General features: G+C 33.6%; 1 protein-coding gene across 1 annotated transcript; it reads right to left on the bottom strand.

Annotated features, from left to right (window-relative positions):
- Positions 1-3,635: 3,635 nt before the first annotated feature.
- On the bottom strand, positions 3,636-16,608 carry LOC110613722 (BTB/POZ and MATH domain-containing protein 4). Its single transcript, XM_021754981.1, has 4 exons — positions 15,883-16,608; positions 7,814-8,159; positions 7,422-7,701; positions 3,636-4,129 (listed from the first exon to the last, which is right to left on the bottom strand). The coding sequence occupies exons 1-4, from the start codon at positions 16,281-16,283 to the stop codon at positions 3,945-3,947; spliced, it is 1,212 nt and encodes a 403-aa protein (XP_021610673.1). The 5' UTR covers positions 16,284-16,608; the 3' UTR covers positions 3,636-3,944.
- Positions 16,609-23,800: the final 7,192 nt, after the last annotated feature.

The raw sequence follows: 23,800 nt of genomic DNA, 5'->3' as shown, positions 1-23,800 counted from the left end.
TAAATTGCTGACAGGTGAAAGAAACGAGTATTATAATCCCCTTTTTAAAGCCACTCACTCAATAACTTTACCTCAAATACGCTTCATCTTGCAGCTAAAGATCATGAAGCTAGGTCACCATATTTCTCATAAGCAGTATTAATAGGATCAAAAGGTTTAGTGTACAAGTCTTTCAATTGCCCCTGAAGTTATTACATTCCCCTAAAATCACCTATAAAAGCAACTTGATGCTAATGACTAAGCTTAGATTGACAAAACTATAGCTAACGAATAAAGGAAAATAGAGGCGAACCACAATATGGAATATTCTAGGCACTCGTATCGCATATGTAAACTGAGGATCATGTAACTACTTCGCTTCAAAGCAAAACAAAAGCTTACACTTTCCAAGAGAAGCATCTAGTAATAAAAGTAAATGATGATGGCCCGATTCAAGTAGGGATTCATGAATAACCTAAGTTCTAGGAAATCATTCACGTCACTCAATGGAGATAAGAGCACGATTAAGTCATTATTGGATACCTAGTGTACAAAGCGCTTGTAAATCATGTATAAACAGAACATTTCCATTCTAACTTGATCAAAGCACATTACTAAATAAAATCATTAAAGCCTATCATCTAAGAAGATCGCACCTTATTTCCTCCTAATTTATCCTTCTATTACCAAATCGTTAAAATCACCTATACAGCATCACGAGATGTCATGGGAACCTCAAAGACATTTTTAAATCATTTCATAAAAAAGTCTTATTGCTTCTATCACAATAATCATACATAAAAGTCATCTTCCATTACAACTCTGTATTAACTAGTTGTACATAACAGTCCATAAAATATTGGAAAATAAACTGCAGTTCTAACGAAACTGAGTTGTTGTAGCATAGTGACCTACCCTTTGCTTTTTCCAATGGATCAATAAAAATAAGAAAATAATATACACATTGCACATGTGACTTATATATACAATAATTTTGAGTCTCTATAAAGAAGACCATAGATAGTCTATATTTAAATCAAAACTAAGGACGTAATAACTGTCTCTAGAGGCTTCTATCTAACCACCACAACTATAGAAAACAAGGTTTCATTATGAACATTCACTGTATAAGTGCGCTTATCATCTATGTGGTTGATGCATCAAAATGTAATAAATGAAATAACATGTTCAATGTGAAATTTCATCACATACTAATTTTCCTTACATGATGTGCTCGCACAGTATTTTTCATTGTTCCCTATTTGAACTCATGTCATATGAGCAACGAGAAACTAAGAATATAAATCACAAAGTTACTGTACCTACCACTGGCAATCACTATACTTCTTGATGGTCCACTGACAATATCTAAACTTCTATTTACTTACCGAACTCTTTAGACTGAGGTCTATATTAATTTTTATTTGATAAAAGTATAATTTATTATATGACTATTTACTATATTTAACCTCGAATAATAAGAGTGGTACTCAGATAAACATTTCGACGTAAAATATTTTTTCTATTTGAAATCATATAAAGAAGCAAAAAGTGGATACAATCTTGTTAACAAATTTAGACTTCTTTTCATCTATTTCAAAAGGTTAAAAATTTGAGTGGCTATTTTCTAAAAAAAAAATAATAATAATAATTGTTCAAGTAGAGCGCTTGATGGTCGATTAAGTTATTTAACTTTAAATTTTCTTTTATCTTGTTAGAATGACATTTTCCTTTATGTTGCTTATATATTTTGCCCAAAAAGTTAAAAGCATAAGATTATTGTAAGGTTTATTGAATAAAAAAAATTTAAATTTTTACGTGAATTTTCAATTATATCTACTTTTTCAATTTTTATATAAAATAACCAAATTTTTTAGATTAGTTACAATTATATTCATTTTTCTAAATTAATTTTGATAAAAAAAAATTTTTTTTTCACCTAGCATGATGATATTTATTTTTTTAATTTAAATTAATTATCATATAATCAAATTTTTTAACCAACCGTTAACTCCACTTTGTCCCAATCTTCTCCTTTATGGCTTCGCTGGAACTTTACCTGAACGTTAAACTAAACCCATATTAGAATCCATGAAAGAACTCAATATGAATTTATGAGAATTTTCATTTAAATTCAAGAAACATAAATAATAATAATAATAATAATCTTGCATAAAATCCCAATCAATCTTCTCCTGCTGTCATAATCTTGCTTCCACTGTTTTTTTCATAGACTATTGAAAATCATTTTCAGACCCTAGGAGTACTTTATTAATGAGATGTAATTTTTAGAAATTGCAACGTTATATTCTTTACGTTATTACTATTAGAACAACTTTTTATAAAGTCGATGATTGTATACTGATTGAAATTGAATTTATTTTTTTTGGAGGTGATAGTTATACTAATCCGAGTTTCTTATCAGTGAGTTGGATGAGTAAGCGGTGACGAAAAATCTATGAACTCATAAAAATAGATAAATTTCTTTTTAGTCAAAATTGATTTAGAAACATGGATACAATTACAACTAATCTCAAAACTAATCTCAAAGATTTAATTATTTTATATTAAAAATTAAAAAATAGGATATAATTGAGAATTCATGCAAAAAATTTGAAATTTTAGTCCAATAGACCTTATTTTAATCTAAATCATAAAATAAACATTTGAATTTAATTGGTTATCAATTTAATCATTTCTAAAGCGTGCTATAAATCCAACTAAGTATTGAAACTAAATGAAGATTGTTCTTATTAATATCAATATTAAATTTAAATTAAACTATTTAAATCAAATCAAAATTATTTTTCTCTTTTAAATTAACTTACTACCAAATTATCTTTACAGATGATTTATCAATTTTCAAGTAAATTTTATCTTTAGAATTACGTTGGAATCATGAATTTATCATTATTTGAAGGGTTTTATTAGAATATTCTCTTAGTAGAAAGAACATCATGAGGCGCAAAACCCAAAACAAGAAACACATAAATTATAAATTATTTGGTGCTAAAAACTCGTCTAGTCGAATCACCCAATTAAATCATTAAAACTATTTGGTTCAAATATATTCCAATCCATCCAATTTCGTGTCAACACTGGATCATAATTAGTTCATACCCGTTTGTTCATTTGGTTCTAGAGAATTTGTTTAAGTCAAATCACTAAATGTTAAAAATATTAATTGGTTAGACATGGTGGATATTCTGTGAAAGAAAAACGATGATTCAATTAAAAATACAACTTAAACTAAACAATAAAAATATTTATAATAAAACATTATATTTTAATTAATATTTAGGTGTTGAATTTAAATTAATAATATTTTTTTATTCTAAAATTATTATCTTACCTTTTTTTATATTATAATAATATATAAATTAATTATCATAATCCTATTTAATTTTATTTTATTTTTAAAAAATCTTTCAAAACATCTTTTAATATTTAATAAAATTTAATATTTTTAAATGTTGGAATAATGAACAAATTAATCACAAAATAATAAAATTTTATTTTCAATTATAACCGAATGACTATTACCCATACCCTTATAGTTCAACCGAAATATACCTATTCCATGTAATTATTTTAGAAAGAAAGCCACTTCCTAGTGCTTATTGATACGAACAAGAGGGAGAACGGAAAAAAAAAAATTGCAAACAAGGAAAACAGATTTTCTCTGCCGTTGGATAGATTAGAATTGTTAACAATACAGGGAGAAAATAGCAGAGCAGACCTACGTGGAACCATTAGTGAACAGCAAAGTTATCACTTCTTCCAGCTTACAACAAACACCCAGTCTAACTACACCAGTTAACCGTACTTTATGTATATGCATCAACAGAGTGGCAGCAACTCCAGCCACATTACAAAATGTTTGTTTTTTTTTTTAATTTCTTTTTTCTATTTTTTTCCCTTTTTTTTAATCATCATCTGCATTTACAAAGACTAATAATCAGATATTAGGTTCTTTGCCTCACCCTCCTGCCGTTGGTATCACCGCCGTCTGAAAGTTGGGCCCATACGCTACGAGATTTTCCACCACTACTGCAATCCTCTTCGCAACCAGCCACTGTCTTCAGCAGCTCAGATTGCAGCAATGGGCAATTCTCCTTGAGATACTCAAAGCCATCTGAACGCATCACAGCTGCAATAATAACGCCAATAACAAATAAGACGATAGTTTGTCGAGGAAAAATGAAAATATGAAATGCAACATCTTCAATTTCTGCTCTCAGCTTAAAGTTTCAGTTATATTATTTGATCCTTAAAAATTAAATAAGAAACTTAAAAAAAAAAAAAAAAGAGATGCTTGAATATTCTGTTGATCTGTTGCTAATCGTAAATACATACCAAATTGCACCTCTGATATTTTAGTACCACAGAGTAATTTAATTTATGTCTCAAAAAAAAAAAAAAAAAGGAGAGTAAAAAAAGGGGATACTTTAATAATAATAGAAAAATGTACTCGTATCTACTGGCTCAAGTCCTAAACCATCTGTCAGTAATATTGAAGTGAGATATTCCCTCTCCACTAAAAGGTCGTGATTGTTATTGAAGCACTGCAGCTTTGTTTCATATCATCAAAGCAAATACGATTCTATCTATGCCATATACAATTTGCTTCAAAGATTATTACTCCAATGGTAAATTTTCATTAGTAAATAGGGAAAGCTTTTTTTATCGTAAATGTGGTTTATCTCTTTCCCAAGCAAGGGCTTGTGGCTTTTTCTCGTAACCAATCAATGCCTAATATCTTGCTCTATTAGTGATTAGCATTTAGCAACTGCATGCACTAAAACCATTAAAATTACTGATGTGAAAAAGGGAAATATAAAAATAAAATGCTGACTCAACTAACATTAATTTTCTTTTTAAGAAAAAGATCTAAATAATTAAAAACGTGATTTCTAAAGAAACTAAAACAAAGTTTTCACTTTTGCCATGTCATCAATTTCAATGGTTAGAGCATTTGGATTCCAACTGACCAAAACACAGTGCTGAGAAAAATACATTACTACTTGAAAAAGCACTTGACCACCTGATATTTTTTTGTACTTTGCCCTTACATGATGATCAAAGTGGACAAACACTCTTGGTATAAACCATTTTTTCTTTCAAGAAAAAAAAAAGTTTCGAAAGATACATAGCCATAAAAAATAAGGGGTTGCAGAAAGCAAAAAGAAAAAGATTTTGAATTCTAAAAACCGAGCAGGAAAATTCTTACATCAATTCCTCAATAACGCAATCAAGCCATCCATTGCTGGAACGGTAAGTTTCAGTAATAAATATAACTTTTATATATATCCACATATTTGGATATAACCAAAGGGAGAAGTCAATTTATTTTAAAGGTCTAAGAAACAAAAAAGTCATGCCCAAACCTGGGGATTGCCCCTAAAGCAATATCAACATTTGACGAATTAAGACAAACATTTCCAATTGGAATTACCGTTTTCTGTATGAATGACTCTCCCCACACATGCCAATCCAATCACTTAAATAGCCGGAATAAACAGATAAGAACTATGTCAACAAATAAACATTTAACCCACGGAGCATTGACAAATAAAGTGACATGCCATGCGAAACAACATATAAATATGAAACTTTAAAGAAAGTAGGAGACAAAAGGTCAGAAACTTTGAAATAGAGAAAAATGAATGTTCTGTATTTGCAATGATTTAATCAACTCAATATCCATTGCAACATTAATTTCAGCATTTCAGTTTCCAAACTCTAAAATCAAATCTCTTACTGTAATTTGGCTTGATGAATTTAACATCTTGAAATTAGGAAAGCTTTAGTTTCACCAATTTCATAGTTTAAAAAGGTAAAGTTTCATTACTTGTGTCCTGTTTCTTGATTTTTCTTTTTTCTTCTTTCCCCTTTAGCACATAAATTTTGAAAATTATAGTTCAAACTTCATCATAGATACTTTAAATTATATATTAGCCTCTTAATGTTTCCTCAAAATTTCTTTAGATTTCCAACAGAAGGAAAACTAATAAACAATTAAAATTTTTCAATAAGGTTTTAGCTTCCGAAACATCTATAATAGCGGTCAAAGAAATTTCTCAAGAGTTCCTGTTGTTTTCTCATGTTCTCCTTGATTGACTCTATGAAGCATGCATGGAAACCTTTAAAAGGCCAGCAACGCTTGTTTACTCGTAGAAACGGTTTCCTGTTTAGCATTTAAAATTTCCTCTTCCATACCTAGTCTAGAGAACAAATGCAAAATGTTATATAGGAGAACCTTCTCTTTTGTTTTTTTTTGGGATACATCAGAGTGTTTAAATGAGCTACACACCATGGTAGCTCTCCACAAGATACTGTGATTCCAATGGGATTCAAACCTGAGGCCTATTAGAGGAAATTGCTGGAGGCTGGAGTTGGGAACCACCCCGAAGACAAGAGCAACATTCACAAGTAAATGTTAACAGCAATGGATGATGTGGCTCAACAGCAGTGGCAACCTCATGGCCAACATATGGCGACTGTTTATAGCAGCACAGAAGGTTGTAGCCCCTATCATCTAATAGCTTTCATTACACAATCAATATGCTACGTAAGTAGCAAATTGTTGGTCATAAAATTGCTTAGCGTGTCTACACTGTTCTGAAGGGCCTATAAATGTTTTGTACTAAACTTGAGAGCTGATACATGCTCCCTAAATCACCACTGGAACCAGCAAAATTTTGCTCTTCACCAACATTTTACTAAAATTTTATACTTCTCATTTGTAATTTGAACCACAACAATAATAAGTTGTTCCCTTTAATTTCTTCTTACGCATGTACAATCTTTTATTTTTAAAGAAATGCTGCAAAAAATCAATTTTTCAGAATAAGTCCAAAACCTTGGTATCAAAGTCTTTCATATCACTCCTCAAACCTAATTCATAAGTTAATAACCCCAAGAAGAAATGAAAACAAGCTTAGAAATGTCTACATTTCACAATCCCGTACATTAAATTTTGTTTATGTTATTGGCATTCCAGGATTAATTATCATCAAGTCAGCTGCAAGAGATGTGAAAAAAAAAAATCAGTCACAAAAATTTTCTCTCATGAAATTCGTTGAAGGTCTTCATGAAATACAACAGCAATCAACAAAAGAACCCCCCAACTCCCCCAAAGAATAAAACAGGCAAGGAAAAGGAAGAAATTCAACTGCGCAGGGAAAATGGGTTAGGCATCAAAACTCTTGAAAGGATACAAACTTCATCTTATGCACAACACCTCTAGCAGCAAAACGTATTTGGTAATATATACATATGCAGACAGGTAAAAATTACACACACTTGCACGTCCATCAAAGGATATCCCATGACAGCAAAATTCATAGTCAAAAAGATAAATGGTTTGTATCAACAAATCACAATAATTCTCTCTCCAAATTATGTTAGATGAGAAAATGAAAGGGAGAACTGAGCATTACCTGCAAGGTTTTCAGCAGCAAAATTTAGGCAGACAGCTTTTAATTCTGTAGCATGATGAGAGTCGGCCAAGGCCAAAAGGCTGGCGACAGAATTCACAGATATATCCTTGCAAAGATGAGACTCGCACATCAATCTGAGTCTGTCCAGACCATACCTGTCTGCTGCTGCTAACAGTTTTGCCGTCAATGTTTCAGAAATTGAGGAAATACAAGATGAGCTGGATGTCTCCATGTCCGCATCTTCAGTGAGAGTATCCCGATATATGAAATGCAACATGGCCTGTAAGGCAGTAAAACTTAATATAAAAGGTGAAACATAAAATACTACCTCAAGCACACAAATCCTGCCAATTGCCTTGTATACACACTCATAGGATAACAAAAAACTTCACCTTGAAAACCTTAGGTTCTAGATCATTAATAGGAACCACTTGATTGTCTTCTTCTTCGGCATCAAAAAATTTAGACCGAAAAAAAGGAGATCGAGCAGCCAAAACCAACTTGTGAGCACGGATCATTTCCCCTGCCACATTAAAAGTAATGTCTGAACCTTCCATATCTTCAAGCAGCATGCCAAAATGTGCTCCTATATCAGACTCTGGCACCTGAATTGAGTGCAACCGTGGACAATCTATTGCTGAAACTACTACACCAACAGTACAATTTATTTTCAAGCAATCATCCTTGAGGAAGTCAGATGTTTCAAGCAAAGCCCGTCTAAAAAATCGCTTGTAACCCCTGAATTAAAAGTGGAACCAGACAACATTAATATCCAGGTAAAAAGAAGATGAAAATGAATCATGCAATCAGGAGGGCCGGCTGACAATAAATCAGGCATTTCTAGTGTATTACTAACAGTATTTCCTATGAAGGAGTATCAGAAGCTGAGCAAAATGTCAACAAACCACAATCTAGAGGTTGAAAATATGAGAAAATGATCTGCCAAACTCAAAATGTAAGGTTAATTTATTATTTTTTTAAAAAAATCCTAGAGGTTAACATCAAATCGAGATTTGAATAGATAATTGAAATTTTCATTTCGTGAATCAAGACTCGAGAATTGACTCATACTTTAAGGTTTGGTAAAAAATCTTAAATTAATTAAACATGATCTACTTCTAACAAATAAGTTAAAAAAATCACGAAAACATATTATGATAAATATAAAAGGGAAAATTACTTGAGATCCCTCCATCAAAACAATTTTTTATTTTTTATTTTGATAAAATTAAACTATATATTTATATGAAATCCAGGAGTGTTAACTTTGACATAATAGAATAATTAAATAATACTATATATTTAAAGGTATTTTGGTTATTCCAAAGATAATTAATGGAAAATTAGGCGGAGAAACCTCCAATTTGATGGATCAAAATATAGACTAAATTGTTGAATTTTAAAAATAGATAAACATGTGTAATATGTGTATAGACTAAAATAGCTTAGAGACGTAAAAATAATTTACCCAACATAAAATTATCATTTAGCTGGTCAGAAATAAGCATTATAATAGAAAAACATATTCTTATTATGTAATATGGTTTTTTGTTATAAATTCAAAAAGCTTCAATTGTAAACAAAGATTAACATTGCACGTATTGAAATTCTCATTTAGAAGATCAAATAATTAAATGATAAAAAAGGTAGAATGTTCAATTAAAAAGGTCATAACACATAATGGAAGATATCATAATTTAAAAATTATACTACTAGTGGAAGAAAAATAGCTAAAGGAAAGTTTTATATGCACTTTCCATAGTAGAAATGAAGCTAAATCTTAAATCTTAAAGCTATAAGGTCTAAAAAGTTTTCAGAGATTCAACAAATTGATCAATTTGTATCAATTTACTATATTCACCATTGACATTTCTGATTGATTACAATTCATTTACATTAGAAATTCATCCCATAGATTTGAATAGCTGGGATGAGGAACAGAACCGAATTCTATAACAATGGAGGTTTGCTTCAAAATATACTTTGGACTCTGTTGTTTCAACATTAGCATTTTTAGTTTGTAAAGTTTGTTCATGGCATAACATCTTAATCCTAAAATAATGACTATTTTTCAGTACACTGCATAACTTGAAATTTTATATTATATTATATATTGGTCCCTAAATTTTAAGAAAAAATTGTGGTTTAGTCTTAAATTATTATATTATAATACCTTTAGTTCCTCAAAAATCTAGTATTTCTTAGTAATGATAGGGACTAAAGTGATAATTTTAAAACAATATGGACCAAAGGTCTCAGGGAGATTTTGTAATTAGCCTTAAAACATACACATAACTATACTTGTTTACACACCGGCAACAATGACATACAAAATTCAACTGAAATTATGTCAACCTAATTGGACCAACAGAAACAGGGACAACAAAAGTGAAAACGGAACATAATCAAGATACTAGAGCAAGAGCAATACAAATTTATAATGAAGGCAAGGGAAAGAACCCCACAGTCACTAAAATTCTACATTTACATCCAGCAATTCCCTCTACTCCCTCTTTTCAATATATTATCATTAGACTTCTTAACTCAGTTCAAATAAAATATCAAAGAAAAGGAAAAAACACATACACACACAAAACAGAAGTATGCAAGGAGCTAATTGCTACATTTAAGCTCAGGAAGACTCAAGATCTCCAAAAAGTGTCAGAAAACATGCAATATATTATCTTAATCTTGCCCAAAAAAATAACAATCTCAACAACCCCCATGCTAGATGCCTCACCACTACCTCCTTACCCTTAAACAATCAACTATACCTTGACAAGCAACACATGGTGGAATGACATCCTGTTATAGATGCATTCATTGGCAAGCACTACAAAAGGCATGGGGATCAACATGCAGCAGAATGGACCCTTGGTGATAAACATGCAGCAGATGGCAACAACTGAGGAGATAAGCATTGGAATGGCAGCAGAATTCAATTATCTCTTCAGATTAGGATTATTATTGCCTTTGAATTATTTGGTAGGATTATTATCTGTTTAAGACTTTGTTATTAGTAGGATATCAATTCAAGCCATGTAACTCTTACAATAAAGAGGATTACAATTACGAATAAGGCATTAATGAAATCAAACAAAATTCCTTGTGAGGTTTGTGACTCTCTTCTTAAAAACAAGTCTTGAGGTTTGGTATCTCCCTCCAACAAGTTTTTCATATCGGACACCATAGGTTCTACATGCAGGGGCAGGAATAAAAACAAAGGCAAGGCTATTACAGCTGAAGGTGATTTACAGTCAATTGTCCTATCACCCAGATCCTTGGCACATAAGCTTAACACATCCCAATCTAGAAATTCTCTTCTCCACCAAACACTTTTTGCCAAATGCACAAACATTGTAGAACTCTTCTGGGCAAGCCTCAAAAAATTTAATATCAAATTTAACATTTAAAGGTAAATGCTACCTAAACACATCTTCCCATAAAAAGTCAATCACATCAAAAAGCACATTAACTGATAGTAGCACTAAATTATGGGGTGTTCTTCCAAATTGGCATTCCAAGGCCTCCAGCCGGTTACTAGATGCAACTCAGAATCCTAGTCTGTTAACCGCAAGATAAAGGAGGGACATATGTAATTAGACTTGAGGGTAAATTGAGTATAGATTCATAAAGTAGTTAGACAGCTGGAAGGCTGTTATCCAGCTGGGTTTCTGTTAGAAAAACAGTATATATGTGTGCAACTTATTGTAGAGAGGCCATCCAAACACATTAATACAAAATGCTATTCTCCTTGCCTCTCTAATTTCTCTTTCTCACCTCTTTCTTCTCCTTCTCTATTCATAATTCTTCTTCTTTCTCTCCCTTAATTCCTTCTTTAGTAATGTTTAGCAAATTGCTACAATTCAATTGGTATCAAAGTGTGTTTCGAAGTAGGCAGTATGCAATTCTGAGTTGCAATATGACCAGATCTGCAGTTGTGGGTCCCAATGCTGTTAGATTGGATGGATTGAAGGAACAAATTAGGGTTATGCAAGAAGAATCTAAGAAAATATGGAATTGCTGAAAGAAGAGATGAAACAGAATGCTGCTAAGACAAAAAAATTCCATTATGGATGAATTTCGAACCCTCCTCACTGGAATTATGAATGATAAGGGAAAAAGGGGTAGATAATGAAAAGAGTGTGGCTAGGGGAGACACTAGGAGAATCGGGGTAGAGGGATTTTACCAACACCCAGGGAGAATGTGAACCAAAAACAAGATTTAGGATCACGCAGTGGTAGTGTTGGGGGAGTGCTTGGGTCAGTAATGGATCCTGAGGGGTTGCAAAAATATCTCCCTAAAATTGAGTTAATAGCTTTTGATGAGAAGGAACCTAGAGTGTGGGTGAGAAAATGCATCAAATATTTTAAGGTTTACAAAGTTCCAAATGAGGAGGAGGTAGGAACTGCTAGCTTATTCTTGATTGATAGAGCTGATTCTTGATATCACAATTGGATTAAAGGTAGAGGTCCTCACTCTTGAGAGGACTTTGAGAGGGAATTGTGTGCAAGGTTTGAGGATCAAGCCATAAAAGATATAGTGGAAAATTTTATGAAGATGAAGCAAGAAGGGAGTGTAGAGAAGTACCAAGATAAGTTTGAAGATATGAGGATTAGAATGGAAAGAGTAATGTCTTAGTTGGGAGAAGACTATTTCCTTTGTGGATTTATTGGAGGATTGAAAGATAAAATTAGGCCAATGATTACACTATTGAAACCCACAGATTTTGCATATGCCTTTGAGATTGCTAGATTTCAAGAACAACTCTTAGGGTGTGCTAAGGAAACTACTTATTTTCCTAAAACCAATTAGTCTTATTCCAAACCAAACAGCTATATCCAAAATCCTTCTCCATACAAATTCAGCCAAACAGCCCAGACTTCTAATGTTGAGAAGAGAGCTTGAGAATTGAAAGAACTCTAATGTTTTTTTAAAGTTTTGGCAATTTGGCTTGGGAAAATGAAGTGATAAGGCTGAAAAGAGAGTTTTCAAGCATTCAATTATTCAAACATCACGTGAAGAAGGCTGTCCCAGCAAGAAGGCAACATTCTCTGTAAATTCCTGTAGAGAAAAGAAAGTAATGGCTGTTACAGCCGTTACTCTAACAAAATTTTATAGCCGTTAAATAATGGCCTTAACATCCACAGCCGTTATTTAAAACCATGTCACAAATGCCCTTGCCACCTTCCAAGCCCTCATGAACAACCTGTTTCAGCCTTATCTCAAAAAATTTATACCAGTATTTTTTGATGACACACTAGTTTATAGCTCCAATTGGCAGCAGCAGTTGCAGCACCTAGCTACTGCTTTTGAAGTTTTGACACAGCAACAACGCCAAACTCAGTAAATGTGCTTTTGGCAAATCAGAAATTGACTACCTAGGCCATATTATTTTTGGGGAAGGAGTAGCCATTAACCCTGCTAAGATCAAAGTAATGAGTAGCAGGCCTGTACCTGAGTCTATAAAAGAACTCAGAAGCTTTTTTGGGCTTCTCTGGTTATTATAGGAAGTTTGTAAATCATTAAGGCGTTATTTGTAGACCTCTTATGGATTTGTTAAAAAGTGATGCATTCCAATGTGGTGAAATCCCATTTGAAGCATTGAGAACAGCCATGACATAGGCACCAGTCTTAGCCCTCCCAGATTTTAATCAGCATTTCATAATAGAGACAGATGCATGCAATGCTGGTATGGGGGTTGTTTTGCAGCAGAAAGCCCATCCTATTGCCTATATTTCTAAAGCATTTGGGGCAAAGGGCTAAGGGTCATCAGTTTATGAGAAAGAGCTGTTAGCAATTATTTTTGTTGTTACTAAATGGAGGCACTACTTGGAGCGGAGTCTGTTTTATATCAAAACTAATCATGAGAGTATAACATAGTTATTAAAGGTTCTAGGCACACTAAGGCACCAAGGGCTCTTGGAGCCTAGGCACAAGGCACAGGGGTGCGCCTGAGTGAAGCAAGGCACAAAAATGATAAATAAAAATAAACTATCTAAATACTATAAATTTAGTTAAGATATTTATGAATGATATTTACATTGTAAATTTAGTTAATATATTATTAATTGCAAATAAAAATATATGTATTTTATTATTTATTTCATTACATTTTGTTAGTTTATTACATTATTATGTTACTAACACCATTACTATTATTATTGAGTGAAAATCATTATTCAAATATATTACACTAACTTTATTTTTAATAAAATATAGCACTAAAAATAATAATTTTAGTTATATAGTGCATTCAAATTTTACATGTTGCTATATATTTAATTTTCAGATTATTTTATATGAATCTTATAAATGTATTATGAATTATATATTTAATATAAAAATAATTTTAATATTTAATTCATATAAAGATTTTAAAATGCATGAAAATTTAACATTCAATAGTAGTTAGCAGTGGGTTAGGCACTCTGCATGTTTTATATTAAAGGTGGCACGTTTGCATGTTAAGGTCAAAGCTCCACTAAACTCTAGAAGCAAAAGCAGTGTATCACTTGCTGAGAGTCAGAGACCATAAAAGCAGAGGAGGAAATACGCCTTCAAGAATTAGAAAAATAGAACGTCAGATTTTCTTCGAGGAGTGGAAGTCAGAAGGGCAAGAAGAAAGAGAAGTAAAGAAGAAAGAATGAAGAAAGGGAGAAGAAGAAAAAATCAAGATGATGGCTTCAGAAGAAGAAGAAGAAGAAGAAGAAGAAGAAGAGATGATGATGAAATCGAAGAAAGAACCTGGAATTTCGTCTACCCATCCCTAGAGTTTGGATTGCTTCTTTTTCTTCTTCTCTTTCTTCCTCTTCTTCTTTTTTCTTCTTGTTCTCATAAGTTGAATCGCCTGGTGCAGCTGAGGCGTGCCTAGGTGGCACCTTGCGCCTTGGCCGCTTGCGCTCGCCTCAAGAAAGTCGGCCGCCTGGAGGGTAGGCGCGACTTTAATAACCATGGAGTATAAAAAATTTACTAGAGCGAAGGCTGCAGTACAAAATGTTACTTAGTTGCTTAATTACAAGAAACAACTAGACAAATGCATAATGATAATAATAGGATATTTGGGCTTAATGATAACAAGGGTGGAAATTACACTGCAAAGTTACTAGATGTTAACTAATTGCTGCTATGGTAATTGTTGTCATTAACTAATTCAAAGCCGTAACCTTTGCTGCCAACTAAACTTAACAGGAAACTTCAATGCGAATAAATTGAGAGAGAGAGAGAGGGAGAGCGGCAGGGAGGAGGAAGAGTGAGATTTACTCTACTCATTTGACGTTCATAACTCATCATAAATTGTGCAAGGACAAAACATTCTCCATAGCTAGTTCATGCCTTTCTGTTCCTATAAAGCCAAGTGGACCAACTACAGGGGTGCAACAGTTATCATAAAATGAAAACAGAAAGAACTGAGCTTTGTTTACAAATATGTTCCCCCTAGTTCTATTTCAAACCATTATAGAAGCCATGTGACACATAAGCAGCACCATCATAAAACCAAATATAATGCTGACAGCAAATTTTTTTAGAAAAAACCATAAAATAAAGATAATAGCTCTTGGAAGCAGTATTTTGAGAGACATAAGACAATAATCTGCACTATAATAGATATACTAGCCGTTTCTGAAATTTATGCTATTAATTCAATAGACAAATAGACTTAAGACTAGCAGCAAGGAAAAAGCTTTTATTCAAAAGAAACCATCAGTCTCTGGTGACAAACCTACTACCTTATCACATTTAATCTTCAAAAAAGTGACAAATAACACCAAATTGATGGTAGCAGGCACTCTGTTGGAAGTAAACTGATTGAAAAATTTTGCAACTTGTATGATGTCCAAGCATCAACATGAAAAAAAAAAATTGCATTGGTTTACCATAGTGACATTCAATACATCCTTGTAAGACCTTTACACCATGGGCTAAAGAAGATCATCATTACCACAAACATGCTTCAGAAATGCCAATTTGCATACTTTTATGGGATAAACATGAATAAAAAGCATCAGTCTAAATATTAATAGCCATATGCTCCCTCATTCTTAATTCTCTTATTCTCCATTGAAGTAATGGAACTTTTTGAATATTGTTATAGATAACTACTCTCGTTAGGTCAATGTCAGTCGCCACTTCATCATCCACTTCTTTAGTTCTTAGACTAATGCAAACTATATTAAGCTTTGAGCGTTTCTCAAAAAGCCCAGACGCAATTCTCAATCAGAGAAAAACTTCCATCAGAGTAGAAACAATAGAAAATAATAATAAAATGGCATAGTATCTGAAAAAGGAATTATAATTCAAATGAAGGGCATGATTTCAACATAAACCTATTATCGGAATCACATAACAAAAAGATGATAACATCTATCGGAATTGACCCAAAAAGAAAAAAGAAAGAAAGAAAGAAAGAAAAAGAATCGATGTGTATGATCAAGGCAAAACAAAAATCAATAAAATTACCACATGCTACCGCGATACTTAAGGGTGTAGGGGCCACTCTCAAGAGAGCGATCGAAATGGCTATGAACCTTATGCTTCCCTTTCCCACTCTGATCAACTAGCGTGAGCTCGAACAATGCCCTGACGTCAGTACCCTCGCTGGCAAGGGCGATGAAGACTGAGACATACGCTGAATTATCCTCCGGATTCTTGCCGTCGGGATAGAAATATATCGCCCACTGGTACCCTCCTACTGTGAAATTATCGCTCGCAATGTGCTTGCCCACACCCATTCCCTTGGCGAGCGAATAACCCTGGATCACGAAGCGGTGTGAGCCATTCACCGTTTCGGTGACCGAACGGGAGGACGACGGCGAGACCAGAGGGCTCGTCTCGGACTTGGGTATAATGGTGTTGGTCATTGTGTAAAGTAAATCGAAATTGGGAAATTATACATGGAATTGAAGGGAAATTGTTGAAGAATTAGACTAGATTTGATGGATGGTTTTGGAATTTCAGTGAGAAATTGAGAGGTTTTGGTTATGAATTTGGGAAACGAGAAAAGGTTTCGACAAGAATTTTATTTAAGGGTGGTTTTGGTTTTATTTTTCTTTTATTTTTTGTGCGCATAATTGATTTGCCAATGCAAATAATCGATGCTAACTAGTCTGCTTTTTACAACTCTGGTCAGGTGCATACTTTCCTGAGATCAGCCCAAATCCTATTGACGATCCTGGCTTTCCTATGAACATGTTATTTGGTCAACCGAATAAATTAAAATAGGATGCATGTGAATTTTTTTAGACAAACAACGTTACAATCAAAAGCCCAACATCCTATAGAACAAGGCCCATCAAAAACAAAGTGTACAAACGAGCTCAAAATTCAAACCCACTAATCAGCGAGCCTAACAGTTTACCAAGTCTTAACTCGAAGAGCATTCTAGAACCCTGTAGTCACTGTCTGTTGTCGCTACAACAGCTGAAGAGAGAGAGAGAGAATAAAGCCTCGAGAGGCTAGCATGCCCAAAAAAAAAAGCTAAGATAAACATAACCGAAACAAATAGTTTAAACTTAAAAGCACTGCGCATCCCACCGAGCACTGCCAAGCTTAATCACACCGCCACTGCCGAAGAGAAAGGGTAGCTTATGGTATTTTCAGTTTTTAACAGTCACGGAGTAGCAATTAAAAGCCTGTCAAAGCTCCAGCGCCAACTCACCAACCTCGCCATCTCCAAAATCCTAGCACCATGGTTACCATAGAGAGCAAATTTTAAACCAAGAATCTCTCATTAATTTGCACTGGATTTGTCAAAAAGATATGGTCTGATAAGGTTGTAACTTGCCCTTCTGTGAGTGATGTCAAACTCCCTCTACATCAAGAGCAAAGGAGCCCAACTCTCAATTCTCTCTCTCTTTCCTTTTGTTCTCTCCCTTCCCTTAACTGATATTTTTCCTTTTGCTTTTTTTTTTTTATCCATGCAATTCATAAAAACTAATTGTAAGATGGTTGAATTAAATGGTGAATTATCATAAGGTATTTTATGGTTTCCTATTATTTGTTGATTCTGTATTTTGAGAATAATATTAAAAAATTTAAATTTTAGTTTTGTATTTTAAATACTTTCTTCATATGATTCTAACAAATTATGTGATTTATTAATAATAAAAAAATTAAATTATCCCTTTTTTTTAATTAAGAGTGAACACTATTAATTTTTTTTTCAAAAAATTAAAATAAATCAATCTAATTTAATTTTCAGTTTAATTTAATTTTATTTTAGTTAGTAATTTAAATAATTTTAATTTTTTAATTTAATTATTGATATTTAAAAATCCAAAAAAATCGAATTGAATCCAAAACTGTTTCGTTTTACCCATATATTATAAACATGCATTCACTTATTTCAAAAGCATGTAATTTCCTTCGCAGATCTAAAGTCATTTCTCTGCCTCTCCTTCGATATCACATCCACCTTGTTCATGAGACCATAACCATCCTACTCTGTAAATAAAGCTATTCATGTGCCATTTCATCCACTATTCAACCATGACCAATTCCTCCACAAATAAAGTTGACGGTCAGATTTCATATGTAGGAGATGAGGTCGATATCACTAACGGTCACTTTTCTCACATCCCAATCTTAGAAGACAAAGTATATAATCCCAAGAAAAAGCTCTTATTTCTAATATAATTGGATCGGAATCCTTATCCTTATATATACATGATAACATATAAAAATTATAATAATATTTTAATTTAAGATGGGTTCCACTTTATAATATGTTAAAAAATATTTTTGCGCTTTTTCATAGTACTTAATAAGATAAAAACAACTCTTATTTTTTAAAGTTGATAAATCTCGTTAAATTGACTTTCACTTTTAAAAAAAGTTTGATTTCTTTCCAAAGGACTCTTTTTCTCTTTTTAGATTCTTCTTGTTTTTCTCATCTCCATTATTTTTCTCTACATCTCCTATCACTAAAATTTTATTATGAAATTTTCAGACATTACTTGAGCATCCAAGGTCTCCACTGAGCCATCCCCGATAGATTCTTGACCCTATTTTTTCCATTTTGTAGGTCTTCCTTTCTAGATCATATATTATGGACCTGTATGATAGAGTAAGAGAAAAATAATTTATCAAGTGGTGCCGTCTATAGGAACGAAAGAAATTTTACTATCTCTAGAGTTTCCAAAACTAACTACCGAGATCCACATGGAGATCTAAAAAGTTTTAGCTTCTTCTTGTTTTTCTCTTCTCCATTATTTTTCTCTACATCTCTTACTATTAAAATTTTATTATGAAATTTCCAAACATAACTTCAGCGTCCGAGAGTCTCCACCAAGCCATCTCCGATAGACCCTCGACCCTATTTTCTCCGTTTTGTAGGTCTTTCTTTCTAAATCATATGTTATGGACTTGTATGATGGAGCAAGAAAAAAAATAATTTATCAAGTGGTGCCTTATGTGGAGACAAAAGAGATTTTACTACCTCTAGAGTTTCCAAAACTAAAAGTTATGTGAGCAGAAAGTTGGAGTTTACAACAATCCAACTACAAGAAAACTCATTCTTCCTAAAAGTTCTAACAAAATTTGAGATATCTATTCCATTATTGTTAAATAAGAAAGAACTTGTGCTTTTCAGACTTCTTCTATTGGAGAGATATTTGATATTGGGTATTGAAAATATAATTATTTAGAATTTGAAAAATAATTTGATTAAATATTGATTGTTTTAGAAAAAAATGGGGAGAAATGCAAAAGAAACGAGTATGATGATATGATGATATGATGATATAGCCCAGTCAGTTAACAATTTTAAGAAATAAAATAAAAGTAGGCAGGTCACTTGGGCCACCAAGTTGGCAAACCTTCGAGCATGATCGGATCGAATGGATCTACTTTGTCACTGAGTCATTAGCATTCAAGGTTGGATCGTGCGACCTGACTGTACCACTCAGTTAGTAGGACTAAACAGAAGAAGAAATTAAGTAGTAACATTGATCGGACTGCTCGGTGAAGGATGACCTTGAGCAAGAAACTTGAACCACAACAAGTCAGATGGATTGGAAAATGACCGATAATGGACTTCATCCAAGCATGGACCCGCGAAACCACCCTCTCGAATTATAACAAGTTGGCCAAATTGAGTAGGTGGCAAGGTTGGCCAGGTCGACACATACCAAGTCCATGTATTCAAGCTTAGGACTCCGCAAAACTAGATTGAGTAGGTTATTCTAGTCGCTAGATCGGATAGCAGCTCGAGGAATCAATGAAGGGCCAATTTGGGACGACCTTGGTCAACAAAAATTTTTAGGTTTGATAAGCTCGAAGTTGAGAGAGTTGGTGAAGCCGATTATTGCTCATAAATGACTCGCGGTTGTCAAAACCGGTCAAAAATAACCTTTTCGGTTATCAACAATATTACTACTACAGATAGTGGTAAAGGATCGAATTCACAGAGAATTGAAAACTCGTCTATCTTTCTTAATAAGACCAAGAGAATTAACTAAAAGAGAAACTAAAAGCAAAATAAACTGAAACCAAATAACTGAAAGTAAAATGGGGCGTTTTGAGATTGATTCAATTAAACTACTACTGAAAGCAATAAAATAAGCGAATAATAAAAATAAATGGGAAATCAAATATGAGAAAGGTCTAGTTGAAGAGTTAGATCCACTTCAATTGTTGGGATTGATCATTGAAACTTATGTTCTTTTGATTGATTCAATAGATTAGTTATGGAGATGGAAGACGTTTCTCACCACCATGTCTCTCCTTAATTATAAACTAATTAGGGAACGTCCTCTAATTAATTACTAATTAACAAGTTGCCAAGGGACGTCCTTGGGCCTTAGTATTGGGAAATCCCGAGATTATTGCAACCCAAAGGCGCAGCGGAAAAATAAAAATATCTTATTTTCTTTCCTAGAATCCGAGTGCTTCGTTTAATTCACAAGAAGGATATGCGACTAACCTGTTAATCTCGTCGAGAAGATACAATGTTGGACTGATGGTGCTGCCTTTTCAAACGAACACCCTCTATGGTATCCACACGAACATCTTCTATCCTTCTAGCGTGCTAGCTCTCTCAAAGATAGATAGATTATGTGCTCCACAATCTGCAGCTTTTAGACTGAGTTTTCTCAAAAATTGTTCTTTCCACAATTTGTAGAAGGGGTATTTATATGTTTCAGTCTTTTGTTTTTCCCACAACTCCTTTTCCTACAAGGAGTTGTATTTTTCCTACAACTCCTTTTCCTAAAAGGAGTTGTGTTCATAACCCACTATCACAATCTCACAGATACTCAAATATCTTATGTGATAGAGTCCTTTATCTGTAACAGTTACAGATAGACTGTAAATCTTTTAAATATTATTATCTCATAATAATAAATGATTAATAATAATAACACTTTATTATTATTAATTATATTAATAATTAATATTAATAATAATAACACTTTATTATTATTAATTATATTAATGATTAATAATAATAACACTTTATTATTATTAATTATATTAATGGACTTTAGGCTTTTAGCCCATTAATATGACATAGCATATCAACAACGTTCTTTTGTGTGTGACCCAATAGGCTCATATTAATTGGCAATAGGCCCAGTCCCATAAGGCCCATAAGTCATAAGTGGTCTCTAGCAAGACATTATGACTATCCAACTAATATAATGATCAATAGTCCGATAAAACCTAATAAATAGAATATGAATTAATCCATTTGTCACACAATATCTAGTTTGAACATAAGTCATGGTCAATGTCAAACTTATAATGTTCAAACTTATGATTTCTCGATCTCTAAGTAGACTGATAAAAATCAAATGATATTGATCACACTATCAATTCATTTGAGCACAGCCATGCATTTCTCAGTCTCACTTATCGAGGGGCCCAGAAGATATCTTTCTCGTAGAGAGGGACAAATCCTATCTTGATTGTTCATTATCCTCTACATAATTTCTATTATGCTCAAGCATAACCTTTATAATTGTCCGATTAAAGACAATGTTTGGTTATGTCAAAACATAATAGTCCTCATGTTTGAAATTATAACAATCTCAAGTCAAAGGATTAAGACATAATTACTTTGAGATTCACTTATGACAATAACCCATGTAGTGATCTCAGTGCGGGTCCATCCAATACTTTGTTCTCTAACAAGTATCTATGATTATTGAATTATATCAACATATACATAATCATCTCATGATTATCAATCAATAATCATACTAGGTATATTTTATTATTATCAACATAATAATAAGTAACCAGGGATGATAATCATTATTATGTAACATGCAAACAAATAATAATGATAAAAACCTCTTTTATTAATAATCAAAACGACATACAAAAAGGTCCAAGATAATGGCCTAGGGCATATACACTAACAATCTCCCACTTGCACTAGGCCTAATCATACAAGTATCTAATACCCATAGACCTAGTGTGCTGATCATGCTTGACCTGTGAAAGAGCCTTGGTTAGTGGATTTGCAATGTTGTCATTTGTGTCTACTTTGCATATTTTGGTATCTACTCTATCAATGATTTCTCGAATAAGGTGATATCGTCTGAGTATGTGTTTAGATCTCTAATGAGATCTGGACTCATTTGCCTGTGCTATGGCACCGTTGTTATCACAATAAAGGTCCATAGAATTTGCAATGCTGGGAACCACTCCCAACTCTGAGATGAATTTCTTCAACCAGACTGCCTCCTTAGTTGCATCTGATGCTGCTACATACTCAGCTTCTGTTGTAGAATTTGCTACAGTGCTTTGCTTGGAACTTTTCCAGCTAACAGCTCCACCATTTAAAGTAAATACGAATTCTGACTGCGATCTGAAGTCATCTATGTCGGTTTGAAAACTAGCATATGTGTAACCATTTACAACTAGCTCGTCTTCCAAACCTCCATAAACTAGGAATGCATCCTTAGTCCTTCAAAGGTATTTTAAGATATTCTTAATAGCTGTCCAGTGACTTTCACCGGAATCTGCCTGATGTCTACTTGTTGTGCTCAAGGCATATGAGACGTCTGGTCTAGTACATAACATGGCATACATGATAGATCCAATAGCAGAAGCATAAGGAATTTTATTGATCCGTTCTCGCTCATCAGATGTCATAGGACATTGATTCTTGCTGAGATGAATACCACGAAACATGGGCAAGAATCCTCTTTTGGAATCTTGCATGCTGAACCTTTTCAGCACCTTGTCAATATAAATACTTTGACTCAGACCGATTATCCTCTTGGATCTATCCCTATAGATCTTAATTGTAATACCCGGCTAGACTTTGGTATCGGAATTCCTATCGCCCGGTGGAATCTCGATGTCGGAAACCTCTAGAAGGGTAAAATCATGTTTTTATAAAATGTTTTAAAGTATCTTAAGGTTTTAAGCAAAAAGGAAATTGAGTTTTAAAAGAAAAAGACCAAGGAGACATTTCCAGGTTCGGCCGCCGAACCTCATGTTCGGCTGCCGAACTTGCATGAGTTTTGGAGGCACTTTAGGCTGCCAAAAGGTAGTCTGCCAGCCCCTATATAAGAGCTCCATGGCCGAAACGGGCGAGTTTTCTCCCCATTTTCGGCCACGGTGAGTTCTTGCTCTCCCATGGTTCATTTTAGATGTTTTTCCTTCGATCTCTCGTGTCTTAACAAGCTTTATGTTGATTTGAAGATATTTGAACAAAAGAACGAGTTTTGGAAGCTTGGAGACTAAAGAGTTGAGATCTCTCCCATCTCCAAGTTGGATCGTCTCTCCTCTCATTCTTCAAGAGGTAATAGTAGATCCATAGTTCCTTTAATGTTTTAAATAAGTTTTATGAAGTTTCTTGGGGTAGAAATACATGTGTAGGTTTATGTTGAGTTTATGGTTAAATGTGTGTTTATGAGCAATGTATGTTTGATATTCATGTTTGATGTGCTGTAGATGGGGTTTAGGATAGTTTGAAGCCCCTAGGAGCTTGTATGCTTGAGTATGCATGTTGTAGAATAGGAAAATGCATGATTGAGTGAGTTGGGAGGCATTTATGCATGGAGAGGCTGAGTTTCTGGCCTTTGGGAAGAACTCAGGTTCGACAGCCGAAGGTTCTTTCGGCCGCCGAACCTGCCTTTGGTAGCATGTATCGGCTGCCGAACCCTGCCCCCAAAAGTGGACTTTCGGCTCTGGAAGGGAGTTTCAGCCGCCGAAGGTGCCGCCGAACATGCATGAGTTTCGTCTCTGGAGGGAACCTTCGGCCGCCGAAAGTGCCGCCGAAGGTGCATGACTTTCGGCTCTGGAGGGCCTTTCGGCCGCCGAACCTGCCGCCGAAAGTGCCCTGTTCAGCCCTCCTTTGCATGATTTATGTGATTGTTGTAAGGTGTATTATGGGGTTTTTGGGGAGTATTTTAGAGTCATGTTT

Source organism: Manihot esculenta, chromosome 4 (genome assembly GCF_001659605.2).
Source record: "Manihot esculenta cultivar AM560-2 chromosome 4, M.esculenta_v8, whole genome shotgun sequence".
Taxonomy (NCBI): Eukaryota; Viridiplantae; Streptophyta; class Magnoliopsida; order Malpighiales; family Euphorbiaceae; genus Manihot; species Manihot esculenta.
This window is presented reverse-complemented; position numbering and strand designations above follow the sequence as displayed.